Genomic DNA, 16816 nt, shown 5'->3' with positions numbered 1-16816 from the left:
TTTCACCTGCCTCTCTCCTCCGGTTATATTGCACCGCGCTCGGTTTCACCTGCCTCTCTCCTCCGGTTATATCGCACCGTGCTCGGTTTCACCTGCCTCTCTCCTCCGGTTATATCACACCACGCTCGGTTTCACCTGCCTCTCTCCTCCGGTTATATTGCACCGCGCTCGGTTTCACCTGCCTCTCTCCTCCGGTTATATCGCACCGTGCTCGGTTTCACCTGCCTCTCTCCTCCGGTTATATCACACCACGCTCGGTTTCACCTGCCTCTCTCCTCCGGTTATATTGCACCGCGCTCGGTTTCACCTTCCTCTCTTCTCCGGTTCTATTGCACCGCGCTCGGTTTCACCTGCCTCTCTCCTCCAGTTATATCACACCACGCTCGGTTTCACCTGCCTCTCTCCTCCGGTTATATCGCACCGTGCTCGGTTTCACCTGCCTCTCTCCTCCGGTTATATTGCACCGTGCTCGGTTTTACCTTCATGTCTTCTCCGGTTATATTGCACCGCGCTCGGTTTCACCTGCCTCTCTCCTCCGGTTATATTGCACCGTGCTCGGTTTTACCTTCATGTCTTCTCCGGTTATATTGCACCGCGCTTGGTTTTACCTGCCTCTCTTCTCTGGTTATATCGCACCGCACTCGGTTTCACCTGCCTCTCTTCTCTGGTTATATTGCACCGCGCTCGGTTTCACCTGCCTCTCTCCTCCGGTTATATTGCACCGCGCTCGGTTTCACCTGCCTCTCTCCTCCGGTTATATCGCACCGTGCTCGGTTTCACCTGCCTCTCTCCTCCGGTTATATCACACCACGCTCGGTTTCACCTGCCTCTCTCCTCCGGTTATATTGCACCGCGCTCGGTTTCACCTGCCTCTCTCCTCCGGTTATATCGCACCGTGCTCGGTTTCACCTGCCTCTCTCCTCCGGTTATATCACACCACGCTCGGTTTCACCTGCCTCTCTCCTCCGGTTATATTGCACCGCGCTCGGTTTCACCTTCCTCTCTTCTCCGGTTCTATTGCACCGCGCTCGGTTTCACCTGCCTCTCTCCTCCAGTTATATCACACCACGCTCGGTTTCACCTGCCTCTCTCCTCCGGTTATATCGCACCGTGCTCGGTTTCACCTGCCTCTCTCCTCCGGTTATATTGCACCGTGCTCGGTTTTACCTTCATGTCTTCTCCGGTTATATTGCACCGCGCTCGGTTTCACCTGCCTCTCTCCTCCGGTTATATTGCACCGTGCTCGGTTTTACCTTCATGTCTTCTCCGGTTATATTGCACCGCGCTTGGTTTTACCTTCATGTCTTCTCCGGTTATATCGCACCGTGCTCGGTTTCACCTGCCTCTCTCCTCCGGTTATATCGCACCGTGCTCGGTTTTACCTTCATGTCTTCTCTGGTTATATTGCACCGCGCTCGGTTTTACCTTCATGTCTTCTCCGGTTATATTGCACCGCGCTCGGTTTTACCTTCATGTCTTCTCCGGTTATATTGCACCGCGCTCGGTTTTACCTTCATGTCTTCTCCGGTTATATTGCACCGTGCTCGGTTTTACCTTCATGTCTTCTCCGGTTATATTGCACCGCGCTCGGTTTCACCTGCCTCTCTCCTCCGGTTATATCGCACCGTGCTCGGTTTCACCTGCCTCTCTTCTCTGGTTATATCGCACCGCGCTCGGTTTTACCTGCCTCTCTCCTCCGGTTATATTGCACCGCGCTCGGTTTCACCTGCCTCTCTCCTCCGGTTATATTGCACCGCGCTCGGTTTCACCTGCCTCTCTCCTCCGGTTATATTGCACCGCGCTCGGTTTCACCTGCCTCTCTCCTCCGGTTATATCGCACCGTGCTCGGTTTCACCTGCCTCTCTCCTCCGGTTATATTGCACCGTGCTTGGTTTCACCTGCCTCTCTTCTCTGGTTATATCGCACCGTGCTCGGTTTCACCTGCCTCTCTCCTCCGGTTATATTGCACCGCGCTCGGTTTCACCTGCCTCTCTCCTCCGGTTATATCGCACCGTGCTCGGTTTCACCTGCCTCTCTCCTCCGGTTATATTGCACCGTGCTTGGTTTTACCTGCCTCTCTTCTCTGGTTATATCGCACCGTGCTCGGTTTCACCTGCCTCTCTTCTCTGGTTATATCACACCGTGCTCGGTTTTACCTTCATGTCTTCTCCAGTTATATCGCACCGTGCTCGGTTTCACCTGCCTCTCTTCTCTGGTTATATCACACCGTGCTCGGTTTTACCTTCATGTCTTCTCCAGTTATATCGCACCGTGCTCGGTTTCACCTGCCTCTCTCCTCCGGTTATATTGCACCGCGCTCGGTTTCACCTGCCTCTCTTCTTCAGTTATATCGCACCGTGCTCGGTTTCACCTTCATGTCTTCTCTGGTTATATTGCACCGTGCTCGGTTTCACCTGCCTCTCTTCTTCAGTTATATCGCACCGTGCTCGGTTTCACCTGCCTCTCTTCTCTGGTTATATCGCACCGTGCTCGGTTTTACCTTCATGTCTTCTCTGGTTATATTGCACCGTGCTTGGTTTCACCTGCCTCTCTCCTCCGGTTATATCGCACCGCGCTCGGTTTCACCTTCCTCTCTTCTCCGGTTATATCGCACCGTGCTTGGTTTCACCTGCCTCTCTCCTCCGGTTATATCACACCGTGCTTGGTTTCACCTGCCTCTCTTCTCCGGTTATATCGCACCGTGCTTGGTTTCACCTGCCTCTCTTCTCTGGTTATATCGCACCGTGCTCGGTTTTACCTTCATGTCTTCTCTGGTTATATTGCACCGCGCTCGGTTTCACCTGCCTCTCTTCTCTGGTTATATCGCACCGTGCTCAGTTTCACCTGCCTCTCTTCTCCGGTTATATTGCACCGCGCTCAGTTTCACCTGCCTCTCTCCTCCAGTTATATCACACCACGCTCGGTTTCACCTGCCTCTCTCCTCCAGTTATATCACACCACGCTCGGTTTCACCTGCCTCTCTCCTCCAGTTATATCACACCACGCTCGGTTTCACCTGCCCCTCTTCTCTGGTTATATTGCACCGCGCTCAGTTTCACCTGCCTCTCTTCTCTGGTTATATTGCACCGCGCTCAGTTTCACCTGCCCCTCTTCTCTGGTTATATTGCACCGTGCTCAGTTTCACCTGCCTCTCTTCTCTGGTTATATTGCACCGCGCTCGGTTTCACCTGCCTCTCTTCTCTGGTTATATTGCACCGCGCTCGGTTTCACCTGCCTCTCTTCTGTGGTTATATTGCACCGTGCTCAGTTTCACCTGCCTCTCTTCTCTGGTTATATTGCACCGCGCTCGGTTTCACCTGCCTCTCTTCTCTGGTTATATTGCACCGCGCTCAGTTTCACCTGCCTCTCTCCTCCGGTTATATTGCACCGCGCTCGGTTACACCTGCCTCTCTTCTCTGGTTATATTGCACCGCGCTCGGTTTCACCTGCCTCTCTTCTGTGGTTATATTGCACCGTGCTCAGTTTCACCTGCCTCTCTTCTCTGGTTATATTGCACCGCGCTCGGTTTCACCTGCCTCTCTTCTCTGGTTATATTGCACCGCGCTCAGTTTCACCTGCCTCTCTTCTCTGGTTATATTGCACCGCGCTCAGTTTCACCTGCCCCTCTTCTCTGGTTATATTGCACCGTGCTCAGTTTCACCTGCCTCTCTTCTCTGGTTATATTGCACCGCGCTCAGTTTCACCTGCCTCTCTCCTCTGGCTATATTGCACCGTGCTCGGTTTCACCTGCCTCTCTCCTCTGGTTATATTGCACCGTGCTCGGTTTCACCTGCCTCTCTTCTCTGGTTATATTGCACCGTGCTCAGTTTCACCTGCCTCTCTTCTCTGGTTATATTGCACCGTGCTCAGTTTCACCTGCCTCTCTTCTCTGGTTATATTGCACCGCGCTCGGTTTCACCTGCCTCTCTTCTCTGGTTATATTGCACCGCGCTCGGTTTCACCTGCCTCTCTTCTCTGGTTATATTGCACCGTGCTCGGTTTCACCTGCCTCTCTCCTCTGGCTATATTGCACCGTGCTCGGTTTCACCTGCCTCTCTTCTCTGGTTATATTGCACCGCGCTCAGTTTCACCTGCCTCTCTTCTCTGGTTATATTGCACCGTGCTCAGTTTCACCTGCCTCTCTTCTCTGGTTATATTGCACCGTGCTCAGTTTCACCTGCCTCTCTCCTCTGGTTATATTGCACCGTGCTCAGTTTCACCTGCCTCTCTTCTCTGGTTATATTGCACCGCGCTCGGTTTCACCTGCCTCTCTCCTCTGGTTATATCGCACCGTGCTCGGTTTCACCTGCCTCTCTTCTCTGGTTATATTGCACCGTGCTCGGTTTCACCTGCCTCTCTTCTCTGGTTATATTGCACCGCGCTCGGTTTCACCTGCCTCTCTTCTCTGGTTATATTGCACCGCGCTCGGTTTCACCTGCCTCTCTTCTGTGGTTATATTGCACCGCGCTCGGTTTCACCTGCCTCTCTTCTCTGGTTATATTGCACCGCGCTCGGTTTCACCTGCCTCTCTTCTTCAGTTATATTGCACCGCGCTCGGTTTCACCTGCCTCTCTTCTCTGGTTATATTGCACCGCGCTCAGTTTCACCTGCCTCTCTTCTCTGGTTATATTGCACCGCGCTCAGTTTCACCTGCCTCTCTCCTCTGGTTATATTGCACCGCGCTCAGTTTCACCTGCCTCTCTTCTCCGATTATATTGCACCGCGCTCAGTTTCACCTGCCTCTCTCCTCTGGTTATATTGCACCGCGCTCAGTTTCACCTGCCTCTCTTCTCCGATTATATTGCACCGCGCTCAGTTTCACCTGCCTCTCTCCTCTGGTTATATTGCACCACGCTCAGTTTCACCTGCCTCTCTTCTCTGGTTATATTGCACCGTGCTCGGTTTTACCTTCATGTCGTCTCTGGTTATATTGCACCGCGCTCGGTTTCACCTGCCTCTCTTCTCCAGTTATATCGCACCTTGCTCAATTTTCCATTCATGCCTTCTCCGGTTATATCGCACCGCGCTCAGTTTCACCTGCCTCTCTTCTCTGGTTATATTGCACCGCGCTCAGTTTCACCTGCCTCTCTCCTCTGGTTATATCGCACCGCGCTCAGTTTCACCTGCCTCTCTTCTCTGGTTATATTGCACCGCGCTCAGTTGCACCTGCCTCTCTCCTCTGGTTATATTTCACCGCGCTTGGGCTCACCTGCCTCTCTTCTCCGGTTATATTGCACCGCGCTCGGTTTTCCATTCATGCCTTCTCTGGTTATATCGCACCGCGCTCGGTTTCACCTGCCTCTCTCCTTCGGTTATATTGCACCGCGCTTGGTTTCACCTGCCTCTCTTCTCCGGTTAAATCGCACCGCTTTCGTTTTACCTTCATGTCTTTTCCGGTTATATCGCACCGCACTCGGTTTGACCTTCATGTCTTCTCCAGTTAGACAGGCTTTATACATTGCGACATCGGTAACGATATATCGTCGGGGTCACGTCGTTAGTGACGCACATCTGGCGTCGTTACCGACATCGCAGAGTGTAAACCCTAGGAGCGACGATCACCGATCGCAAAAACGTGAAAAATCGTTGCTCGCTGACACGTCGCTCCATTCCATAATGTCGCTCCTGCTGCAGGTACGATGTTGTTTGTCGTTCCTGCAGCAGCATACATCGCTGTGTGTGAAGCCGCAGGAACGACAAACATCTCCTACCTGCGTCCCGCCGGCAATGCGGAAGGAAGGAGGTGGGCGGGATGTTATGTCCCGCTCATCTCCGCCCCTCCACTTCTATTGGCCGGCCGCTTAGTGATGTAGCTATGAGGCCGAACGCACCTCCCTCTTGAAGGAGGGATTTTACTCGGTTTTACCTTCATCTCTTCTCTGGTTATATCGCACCGCGCTCGATTTTACCTTCATCTATTCTCCGGTTATATTGCACCGCGCTCGGTTTTACCTTCATCTCTTCTCCGGTTATATCGCACCGCGCTCGATTTTACCTTCATCTCTCCTCCAGTTACTGTATATCGCACCACGCTCTGTTTTACCTTCATCTCTTCTCCGGTTATATTGCACCGCGCTCGGTTTTACCTTCATCTCTTCTCCGGTTACTGTATATCGCACCACGCTCGGTTTTACCTTCATCTCTTCTCCGGTTATATTGCACCGCGCTCGGTTTTACCTTCATCTCTCCTCCAGTTACTGTATATCGCACCACGCTCGATTTTACCTTCATCTCTTCTCCAGTTACTGTATATCGCACCACGCTCGGTTTTACCTTCACCTCTTCTCCGGTTATATTGCACCGCGCTCGGTTTTACCTTCATCTCTTCTCCGGTTACTGTATATCGCACCACGCTCGGTTTTACCTTCATCTCTTCTCCGGTTATATTGCACCACGCTCGATTTTACCTTCATCTCTCCTCCAGTTACTGTATATCGCACCACGCTCGGTTTTACCTTCATCTCTTCTCCGGTTATATTGCACCGCGCTCGATTTTACCTTCATCTCTATTCCAGTTACTGTATATCGCACCACGCTCGGTTTTACCTTCATCTCTTCTCCGGTTATATTGCACCACGCTCGGTTTTACCTTCATCTCTTCTCCGGTTATATTGCACCGCGCTCGGTTTTACCTTCATCTCTTCTCCGGTTACTGTATATCGCACCACGCTCGGTTTTACCTTCATCTCTTCTCCGGTTATATTGCACCGCGCTCGATTTTACCTTCATCTCTTCTCCGGTTACTGTATATCGCACCACGCTCGGTTTTACCTTCATCTCTTCTCCGGTTATATTGCACCGCGCTCGATTTTACCTTCATCTCTATTCCAGTTACTGTATATCGCACCACGCTCGGTTTTACCTTCATCTCTTCTCCGGTTATATTGCACCACGCTCGGTTTTACCTTCATCTCTTCTCCGGTTATATTGCACCGCGCTCGGTTTTACCTTCATCTCTTCTCCGGTTACTGTATATCGCACCACGCTCGGTTTTACCTTCATCTCTTCTCCGGTTATATTGCACCGCGCTCGATTTTACCTTCATCTCTTCTCCGGTTACTGTATATCGCACCACGCTCGGTTTTACCTTCATCTCTTCTCCGGTTATATTGCACCGCGCTCGATTTTACCTTCATCTCTATTCCAGTTACTGTATATCGCACCACACTCGGTTTTACCTTCATCTCTTCTCCGGTTATATTGCACCGCGCTCGGTTTTACCTTCATCTCTTCTCCAGTTACTGTATATCGCACCGCGCTCGATTTTACCTTCATCTCTCCTCCAGTTACTGTATATCGCACCACGCTCGGTTTTACCTTCATCTCTTCTCTGGTTATATTGCACCGCGCTCGGTTTTACCTTCATCTCTTCTCCAGTTACTGTATATCGCACCACGCTCGGTTTTACCTTCATCTCTTCTCCGGTTATATTGCACCGCGCTCGGTTTTACCTTCATCTCTTCTCTGGTTATATTGCACCGCGCTCGGTTTTACCTTCATCTCTTCTCTGGTTATATTGCTCCGCGCTCGGTTTTACCTTCATCTCTTCTCCAGTTACTGTATATCGCACCACGCTCGATTTTACCTTCATCTCTTCTCCGGTTACTGTATATCGCACCACGCTCGATTTTACCTTCATCTCTTCTCCGGTTATATTGCACCGCGCTCGATTTTACCTTCATCTCTTCTCCGGTTATATTGCACCGCGCTCAATTTTACCTTCATCTCTCCTCCAGTTACTGTATATCGCACCACGCTCGATTTTACCTTCATCTCTTCTCCAGTTACTGTATATCGCACCACGCTCGGTTTTACCTTCATCTCTTCTCCGGTTATATTGCACCGTGCTCGATTTTACCTTCATCTCTCCTCCAGTTACTGTATATCGCATCACGCTTGGTTTTACCTTCATCTCTTCTCTGGTTATATTGCACCGCGCTCGGTTTTACCTTCATCTCTTCTCCAGTTACTGTATATCGCACCACGCTCGATTTTATCTTCATCTCTTCTCCGGTTATATTGCACCGCGCTCGGTTTTACCTTCATCTCTTCTCCAGTTACTGTATATCGCACCACGCTCGATTTTACCTTCATCTCTTCTCCGGTTATATTGCACCACGCTCGGTTTTACCTTCATCTCTTCTCCGGTTATATCGCACCACGCTCGATTTTATCTTCATCTCTTCTCCGGTTATATTGCACCACGCTCGATTTTATCTTCATCTCTTCTCCGGTTATATTGCACCACGCTCGGTTTTACCTTCATCTCTTCTCCGGTTATATTGCACCGCGCTCAGTTTTACCTTCATCTCTTCTCCAGTTACTGTATATCGCACCGCGCTCGATTTTACCTTCATCTCTCCTCCAGTTACTGTATATCGCACCACGCTCGGTTTTACCTTCATCTCTTCTCTGGTTATATTGCACCGCGCTCGGTTTTACCTTCATCTCTTCTCTGGTTATATTGCACCGCGCTCGGTTTTACCTTCATCTCTTCTCTGGTTATATTGCTCCGCGCTCGGTTTTACCTTCATCTCTTCTCCAGTTACTGTATATCGCACCACGCTCGATTTTACCTTCATCTCTTCTCCAGTTACTGTATATCGCACCACGCTCGGTTTTACCTTCATCTCTTCTCCAGTTACTGTATATCGCACCGCGCTCGATTTTACCTTCATCTCTCCTCCGGTTATATTGCACCGCGCTCGATTTTACCTTCATCTCTCCTCCAGTTACTGTATATCGCACCTCGCTCGATTTTACCTTTATCTCTTCTCCAGTTACTGTATATCGCACCACGCTCGGTTTTACCTTCATCACTTCTCCGGTTATATTGCACCGCGCTCGATTTTACCTTCATCTCTCCTCCAGTTACTGTATATCGCTTCACGCTTGGTTTTACCTTCATCTCTTCTCCGGTTATATTGCACCGCGCTCGGTTTTACCTTCATCTCTTCTCCAGTTACTGTATATCGCACCACGCTCGGTTTTACCTTCATCTCTTCTCCGGTTATATTGCACCGCGCTCGGTTTTACCTTCATCTCTTCTCCAGTTACTGTATATCGCACCACGCTCGGTTTTACCTTCATCTCTTCTCCGGTTATATCGCACCACGCTCGGTTTTACCTTCATCTCTTCTCCGGTTATATTGCACTGCGCTCGATTTTACCTTCATCTCTTCTCCGGTTATATTGCACCACGCTCGGTTTTACCTTCATCTCTTCTCCGGTTATATCGCACCGCGCTCGATTTTACCTTCATCTCTTCTCCGGTTATATTGCACCGCGCTCGGTTTTACCTTCATCTCTTCTCCAGTTACTGTATATCGCACCACGCTCGGTTTTACCTTCATCTCTTCTCCGGTTATATCGCACCGCACTCGGTTTTACCTGTCTTTCTTCTCTGGTTATATCGCACCGCTCTCGGTTTTACCTTCATCTCTTCTCCGGTTATATCGCACCACGCTCGATTTTACCTTCATGTCTCCCGAGCTTCTGACCCGCGCACTGCAGTTTTTATATGAACAGTAGGTTTGCTTTTTCTCTGAATATGTAACTTTTGTCTTGTGCTTCTTGTTCACACAGGATCTTTGTATCAGTCTTTTTATTATTTATTTTACAGACAGATGTAACTTTAGTGTTTCTTTTCGCCTTTTTTTCAATCAGAGGGCAGTTACTTTTAACGAGCAGTCTCTATATATATTTTGACTGTGTATATACCTGTCACACGGGGTTTAGCTCGGACCTCACTGAGTGTCAGTGCGGCATCTGACCCTGTTCACACGGCTGAGTCTGACACTACACACTAGGTCTCTTGTTAGGCTTCTGAGTCTCTCTGACGGGCTCAGGCGTCGGCCATGCTGTGTTCTCTTCGGTTCAGGTTTGCAGGAGTTAATCTCTGCTAGCCTGGTGATTGTCTCTGGAGTCACATGTTGTGAGAGACCTATCACAGCTACTCTTCGCCCTTTTTAAGATGGTGGATTTGATCCTCCCACGCCGATTATAGCTTTTGCGATACCGGTCCTTGTGCTGTGATGTTCTAGTTTCTGGAGACCTCCTGTGCATTATTTGGTGTGTTGTGGAAATATTTTCGTTGTCTGTCTATTACCTCCATGATCTTTATTTCCTCCTGAGCTCATATTGTCTTCCCTCTGTGTGTGCAGTAAGTTAGAGCTTTGGTTTTTCCATGTCTGACTTTTTGTGTGGGATTAATAACTCCTGTCACGGCCCTCCCCGGGGGTATTACATCAGTGCTCACCAGGAGCAGGGCTAGGCTGGCAGTCCAGACCTCGCCACCATCAAGTGTATCTCTGGGATAAGGGACAGCTACAGGCCCCTACCCTGACGGCCAGTCTAGGAGCCCCGGTCCCGGTTATCCCCTTATAGCACATGACAATACCCTGATTTATTCCTGAAGGAGAAAGATTTAACTAATTGCATAGAAATAAAGTCACTGCAAAGAATCCTCTGGATTGTTCCTTACTTCGGCGTTTGACTCTTTCTTACGTGATTTTATCTGACTCCACGTGAGACTGCAGCAGCCGGTATGACGTGTGTTTAGTGGTTGTGACTCTAACAAGCCCTCAAGGTGAGCACCCTCAGTGTTGTTCCTCAATACCACCCCTCGGATAAGACCCTATTTGAGCTCCTTTTGTCTTCCAGTTTATTTATATGATCTGTTGGGTGACACTGTCCTGAGGGTTCTCTATGCTATCACCGCAGGTGTTTGGGGTGGGGTCACTTATGGTGCCGTTCCACTTCTAATATGGATCAGTTTTTGGTTGGAGTTTTCCACACCGCATTCAGTTCACATCTGGATATGAGAGGAACTTACCAGGAGCAGCCGTGTCCAACACTGGGGGAACCGCACCTGGTATGAAACGACAGATGAGAAAGTATCAGCATCTCATCCCGCTGAGTCTGTGCGCAGACATACACATGTGCAGTCAGGGCCGCTGGAAGAGGGGTGCAGCATTTTTAGGTGCTGCTCCCTCGCCTGCATTTCTAGCTCATCTGCAGGATGTAACGTGCTGGCCTTTATTACTGGATCTCCAATAGAGGTAAATGGAGGGAGCCACGAGTGTCGGCCCAGACCAGACACACCGGGATGTCATCTTACCACATCCTTCCTCATCGGAGAAGTCTTGGCAGTCCGCTTTTCCATCACACAGAGACCTGGAGGCGCTCACGCACTCACCGCTGCGGCACTTGAATTCCCCATGCTTACAGACAGATGGCACAGCTTCTCCAGGATAGATATAGGTGGATGTGCCGGTGGTCCTGGTGTCCGGGGGTCCTGTGTGCTCTGCTAGAGAGTAATGACAAGATGAGGTTCCGACCATTACATAAAGCTGCTGTGGCGCCACAGTCTGCTTTGTAGTCTGCTGGCAGCACGTAGGGCAGATGTTAACTCTATAGCTAGCATCGAGCTCTTACAGACTCACCAGGAGAGCATCCGAGGACCTCACTCCGCAGGTAGATGGCCGCATGGTATTCCACCGGAAGAAGACGAAGGAAACGTGTCAACAAGAGGCTGTTCAACTCCCGTCTCACCGCCGTGTTACTGTCAGTGTTACCATCAAAGAGCTGATCAAAGAAAAGAATAAACACTCAGGAGGCTGGGCAAGTGGAGGCCAGAGACCTGAGGGAGCTGAAGACCAGAGGAGACTGACGAGAAGAGGAGACAGGAGACAAGACACAGCCTCAGACCAGAGGAGGCAATCGAGCAGACTAGGCCAAAGATAGAGATACTGAAGGCAAGAGGAGGCAAAAGACAAAAGAAGGCCAGACAGACACAAGTTGAGGCTGAAGACCAGTGGAGGAAAAAGACTAGAGGAGTCTAGAGACAAGATAGAGGTTGAAGACCAGAGGAAGCCAAAGACAAGATGAGGCCAAAGACCAAGGGAAGCCAAACACTAGGGGAGGCCGACAACAAGAGGAAGCTGAATATTAGAGAAGACCGATAACAGGAGGTCGGAAATAAGGTGAGCCCATAGACAAGATGAGGCACACAAACAGACAAAGCCGACGATGACCAGAGTAAGCCAATGACCAGAGTAAGCAAATGACCAGAGTAAGCAGACGAAAAGATGAGGTCAAAGATCAAGGGAAGCTAAACATCAGAGGAGGCCGTTAACAAGATGAAGCCGAAGAACAGAGGAAGCCCAAGACCAGAGGAGGCTGAAGAACAAAGACACAGTGAAGACAAGAGCAGGCAGGAGACAAAAGGCGGCCAGAGGAATAGCAGAGGAAACCGATGACCAGACAAGGCCAAAGACCAGAGGAAGTTGATAAGAGAAGGCTGGAGACAAGATGAGGTGGAAGACTAGAGGAGGCCGATGACCAGAGGAGGCCGAAGACAAAAACACACTGACGACAAGTGGAGACAGGAGACAAAAGGAGGCGGAAGACCAAAGGAAGCCCAGAGGAGGCTGACAACAAGAGGAGGCCTAAGACTACAGGAAGCCAATGACAAGACAAGGTCAAAGACCAGAAAAGGCTGACGATAAGAGGAGGCTAAAAACAAAGACACACCAAAGACAAGAGAAGACAGGGAACAAAAGGAGGCCAGAGACAAGAGGAGGCAGGAGACAAAGACACACCGCACACAAGAGTAAGCGGGATACAAAAGATGACTAGAGACAAGAAAAGCCCAAATACCAGAAGTAGCCGAAGACCAGAGGAGACCGACGACCAGAAGAGGTTGGAGACAAAGACAAACCTAAGACAAGAGGAGGCTGGATACAAAAGGAGGCCTGACACAAGAGGTGTTAGAAGATAAAACGAGACCGAAGACCAGAGAAGGAAGGAGACAAAGCCACACTGAAGACAAGATGAACCTGAAGACAAAAGGATGCCAGAAACAAGAGGAAACCATTGACCAGAGGAGGCTGACAACTAAAGGAGACCGATGGGATGAGGAGGCTGTAGACACAGACACTCTGGAGAAATGAGAAAGCCAGACACAAAAGGAGACCGGAGACAAGTAAAGGACGACAGTCAGCAACAAGTTGAGGTTGGAGACTAAGACAGACAGAAAACAAGAGGAGGCCAGAGACAAATGGAAGCTGAAGACCAGCAGAGGCCAAAGAGAATAGGAGACCAGAGACAAAGACACACCAAAGACAATATGAGGCCAACAACAAGAGGCGGCTGGAGACAAAAACACACTAAAGATAAGAAGAGGCCAGAGACCATAGGAGGCCAGAAATAATGATGCACTGAAGACAAGAGCCACAGACAAGAGGATGCCGAAGACCAATGACAAGAGAAGGTCAGAAACAAAGACATACTGAAGACAAGATGAGATCAAAGACAAAGGCAGGCCAAGGACAAGAGGAGGCCAATGACAAGAGATGGCCGAAGATGAAAACCCACCAAAGACAAGAAAAAGTTGTCGACGAGAGGAAGTCGGAGATAAAGGAGGATAAATCAGAGATGACACTGGAGGGATAAATCAGTCATGATGACCAAGGGGGTTAAATCAGCAATGACTCTGTGGTCGGATAAATCAGCATTGACCCTGGGGGAATAAATCAGAGATGACCTTGGGATTATAAATCTATGATGTCCAGGGGGGATAAATCAGTGATGACCTGAGGGGATAAATTAGCAATGACCCTGGGAATAAATTGGCAATGACCCTGGAAGAATAAATCAGAGCTGACCCTTGGGGGATAAATCAGCAATGACCTTGGGGAGAAAAATCAGTGTTGATGGCCCATGGAGATAAATCAGCAATTACTCAGGGGGGGGGGATAAGCAGGGAAAGCAGGGAAATAAATCAGCGATAACGCAGTGGGCTAAATCAGCGATGAATGCGGGTGATAAATCAGTGATGACCCTGGGGGGATAAATCAGAGATGACTCTTGCAAGATAAAATCAGTAATGACCCAGAGGAAAAAATCATTGATGACAACGGGAGCATTAATCAATGATGACCCTGGAGCAATAAATCAGCGATCCCCGGGGGATAAATCAGTGATGACCGATGTGAATAAAACAGCAATGACTATGAGGGATACATCAGAGATGACCCTGGGGGGATAAATCAGCGATGACAATGAGGGGATAAATCGGCGATGACAATGAGGGATACATCGGAGATGACCTAGCGGGGATAAATCAGAGATGACCCCGAGGGATAAGTCAGAGATGACCCTGGGGGGATTATTCAGATGACCCAGGGGTATAAATCAGAGATGACCCTGGGAGGACAAATCAGCAATGACCTTGGGAAGATAAATCAGTGATGACATATGGGATTAAATCAGCAATGACTGTGAGGTATACATCAGAGATGACCCACAGGGATAAATCAGCAATGACCCAAGGGGCCAAATTACCAGAGGATCCTTTTGGGAGTCGCCCCCTCTGCCAGTGTAGTTGTAGAATACAATCCCATCATTGCTGTACATCAGGCGATATTTGGACACATAGCCCCCTGACTGACGGCCTCCCTGAGAGACAACTGCGGAGATGAAGGTGGGCTGCAAGAAGTCGATTTGGAGGAAGGGATCTCTGTCTGACTCCAGAGGGCTCCACCCAGGGACAATGTTCAAGCTGAGAAAAAAGCAGGAAGGTGAAGTGTGCGCCCCTACAAGCCCAAACCGTGATAATGCTCCCCCGGTTCTCCATCCACTCATCGTCTACATGTCCCCCGCACCTTGATAATGCTTACATGTCACCATCCGCTTATCATCTACATGTCCCCGCACCCTGATAATGTCCACCAGTCCTCCATCCAGCCATCGTCTGCACGTCCCTGCACCCTGATATTGCCCCCGATCCTCCATCCACCCATCGACTACATGTACCCTCATCCTGACAATGACCCCCGGTCCTCCATTGTCTACAGGTCCCTGCACCCTGATAATTCCCCCCGATCCTCCATTCACCCATCGACTACATGTACCTTCACCCTGATAATGACCCCCGGTCCTCCATTGTCTACAGGTCCCTGCACCCTGATAATTCCCCCCGATCCTCCATTCACCTACTGGCTACATGTACCTTCACCCTGATAATGACCCCCGGAACATCATCTACAGGTCCCTGCACCCTGATAATTCCCCCCGATCCTCCATTCACCTACTGGCTACATGTACCTTCACCCTGATAATGACCCACGGAACATCATCTACATGTTGCTGAACTCAGATAAGGCCATTTGCTCTCCGCCACCCACCACATGTCCACATGTCTCAGTGCCCAGCTCCCCTGTACCCCATGTGTGATACGAATATGAACAGTACTGACATGTTTGGCACAATGTTCAGGCGTCCGGCATCTGGTGGGTTATTCTCCTTGTGCGAGGATGCACTCATCTGCTTGTAATGTACCCGGCCATCTTCCAAGCCCAGAGGACCCTCACATGGACCTGAGAAGACCACCTGATTATATACAGAGAACACAGGTCTCCCCTCTAGACTTCACATCATGGATCTTCACTCCTACCCACAAGGATGGTCACACAGAAGACAAAACCCTCCCTGGCGACACCTCCACCCACTAATACATAGTACACAACATGGATTTGTGACGCCCTAGACTAGCCAGGTCGTCACAGGTACTGCAACAACACACCCCACACCCCGGTTAGGCACATCAGTCACACACAAATCCTTGTTGCCTCCCTCCAGGGGCTGATGTCCACACCAGGTGGGGTGGAGCCAGGCCGTTGGCCCCACCCATCGAGGAGTTTACAGTCCTGGAGGCGGGAAAGGAAGTCAGAGTAGAGTGTGGTTAGGGAGAGTGAAGGAGTAGTGGAGGAGCAGACTGACCGTGTCCGGGTACGTGGCCCGGGCACCGAGAGCAAGGTTGGCAGACTGTGGTGGCCGTCTGCAGGAGAGGCCAATCGACGCGGAACCGTAGGACCGGGGATGGGCGGTGGCCCGCCGGTACTGAACCGGGGAGCGAAGAGAAGCCAGCACAAACCGGCAGGGCCTGCGGACCCCGAACAGGCTTGGAGTCGCCGTTAAACCGGTCAAATCCGCTAGCGACCGGAACCTCCGGGGTTTCCTAGCAACAAAGACCCGACTGAAGGCAACCGTCCAAACCGAGAAAGTTAAACACAACTAACGACACAGTTAGAATTCCCAGGGCCAGAGCCTGCGGGCAAAAGGGGCTTCTCCGGCCCATATCCAAGCTGGGGAGCGGGTTACCGGTGGGAAGCCATCGGGACCGAAGATAGGCAACAGGTGCAGGGAAAGGCAGCCACCACCAACCTACCGGGAGTAACCACCGCAGCCGGCTGCGGGACCCGTCCATCCAGCCATTTGTTTTACCGGAGACTCTGTATCCATCATTGGCTGAGTGAGTACCACCGTGCCGTCCGGCACCGCGCTACCCCAGCGACCCTGCACCTCACCAACCCTGCCTCCCCCGTCCCACCTCACCGGGCCCTGGGACCACCAAATCCCCCTACCCACGGAGGGGAAAGAAGCATCTCTGCTGCTCCCTGTCATCGCTCCCGAGATCCCCGTCCAGAGCAGCGGTGGTGCCCCCAACCTCACCACAAACCGTGGGTGGCCTCACGGACCAACTCCCCAAACCCCAAACCACCCCTTTTCACTCACGGGCGAGGAGCGCCGCTCGAGTCCCCGGATACGGCCCACCGCTCGAGCCACCGAGCAGCAGCAGCAGCGCCGGACCCGAGCGTGGTGAGCGCAGCGTCCCCCTCCCCGCCCGCGACAGATTATTATCATTCAAAGCACAGCCTCTCCCCAGGAGCTCACAATCTAATCCCATCACTGGGGATGATTTCACAGGAAGCATGGGAGGAAGTCAGAGAAAACCTGCAGAGAAAGCCCACAG

General features: G+C 50.8%; 1 protein-coding gene across 1 annotated transcript in view; it reads right to left on the bottom strand.

The window, feature by feature from the left end:
• Nucleotides 1–16816, bottom strand: part of LOC142243992 (SCO-spondin-like) — a 476497-nt gene that overhangs the window by 211954 nt on the left and 247727 nt on the right. Inside the window, 4 exon segments of the mRNA XM_075316177.1 lie at nucleotides 11119–11308; nucleotides 11445–11586; nucleotides 14347–14563; nucleotides 15260–15393. Of these exon segments, the coding sequence (XP_075172292.1) occupies nucleotides 11119–11308; nucleotides 11445–11586; nucleotides 14347–14563; nucleotides 15260–15393 (683 nt within the window).

This window comes from Anomaloglossus baeobatrachus, chromosome 6 (assembly GCF_048569485.1).
Source record: "Anomaloglossus baeobatrachus isolate aAnoBae1 chromosome 6, aAnoBae1.hap1, whole genome shotgun sequence".
Taxonomy (NCBI): domain Eukaryota; kingdom Metazoa; phylum Chordata; class Amphibia; order Anura; family Aromobatidae; genus Anomaloglossus; species Anomaloglossus baeobatrachus.
Note: the sequence above shows the minus strand (reverse complement) of the source record. Positions and strands in the feature narration are given on the sequence as shown.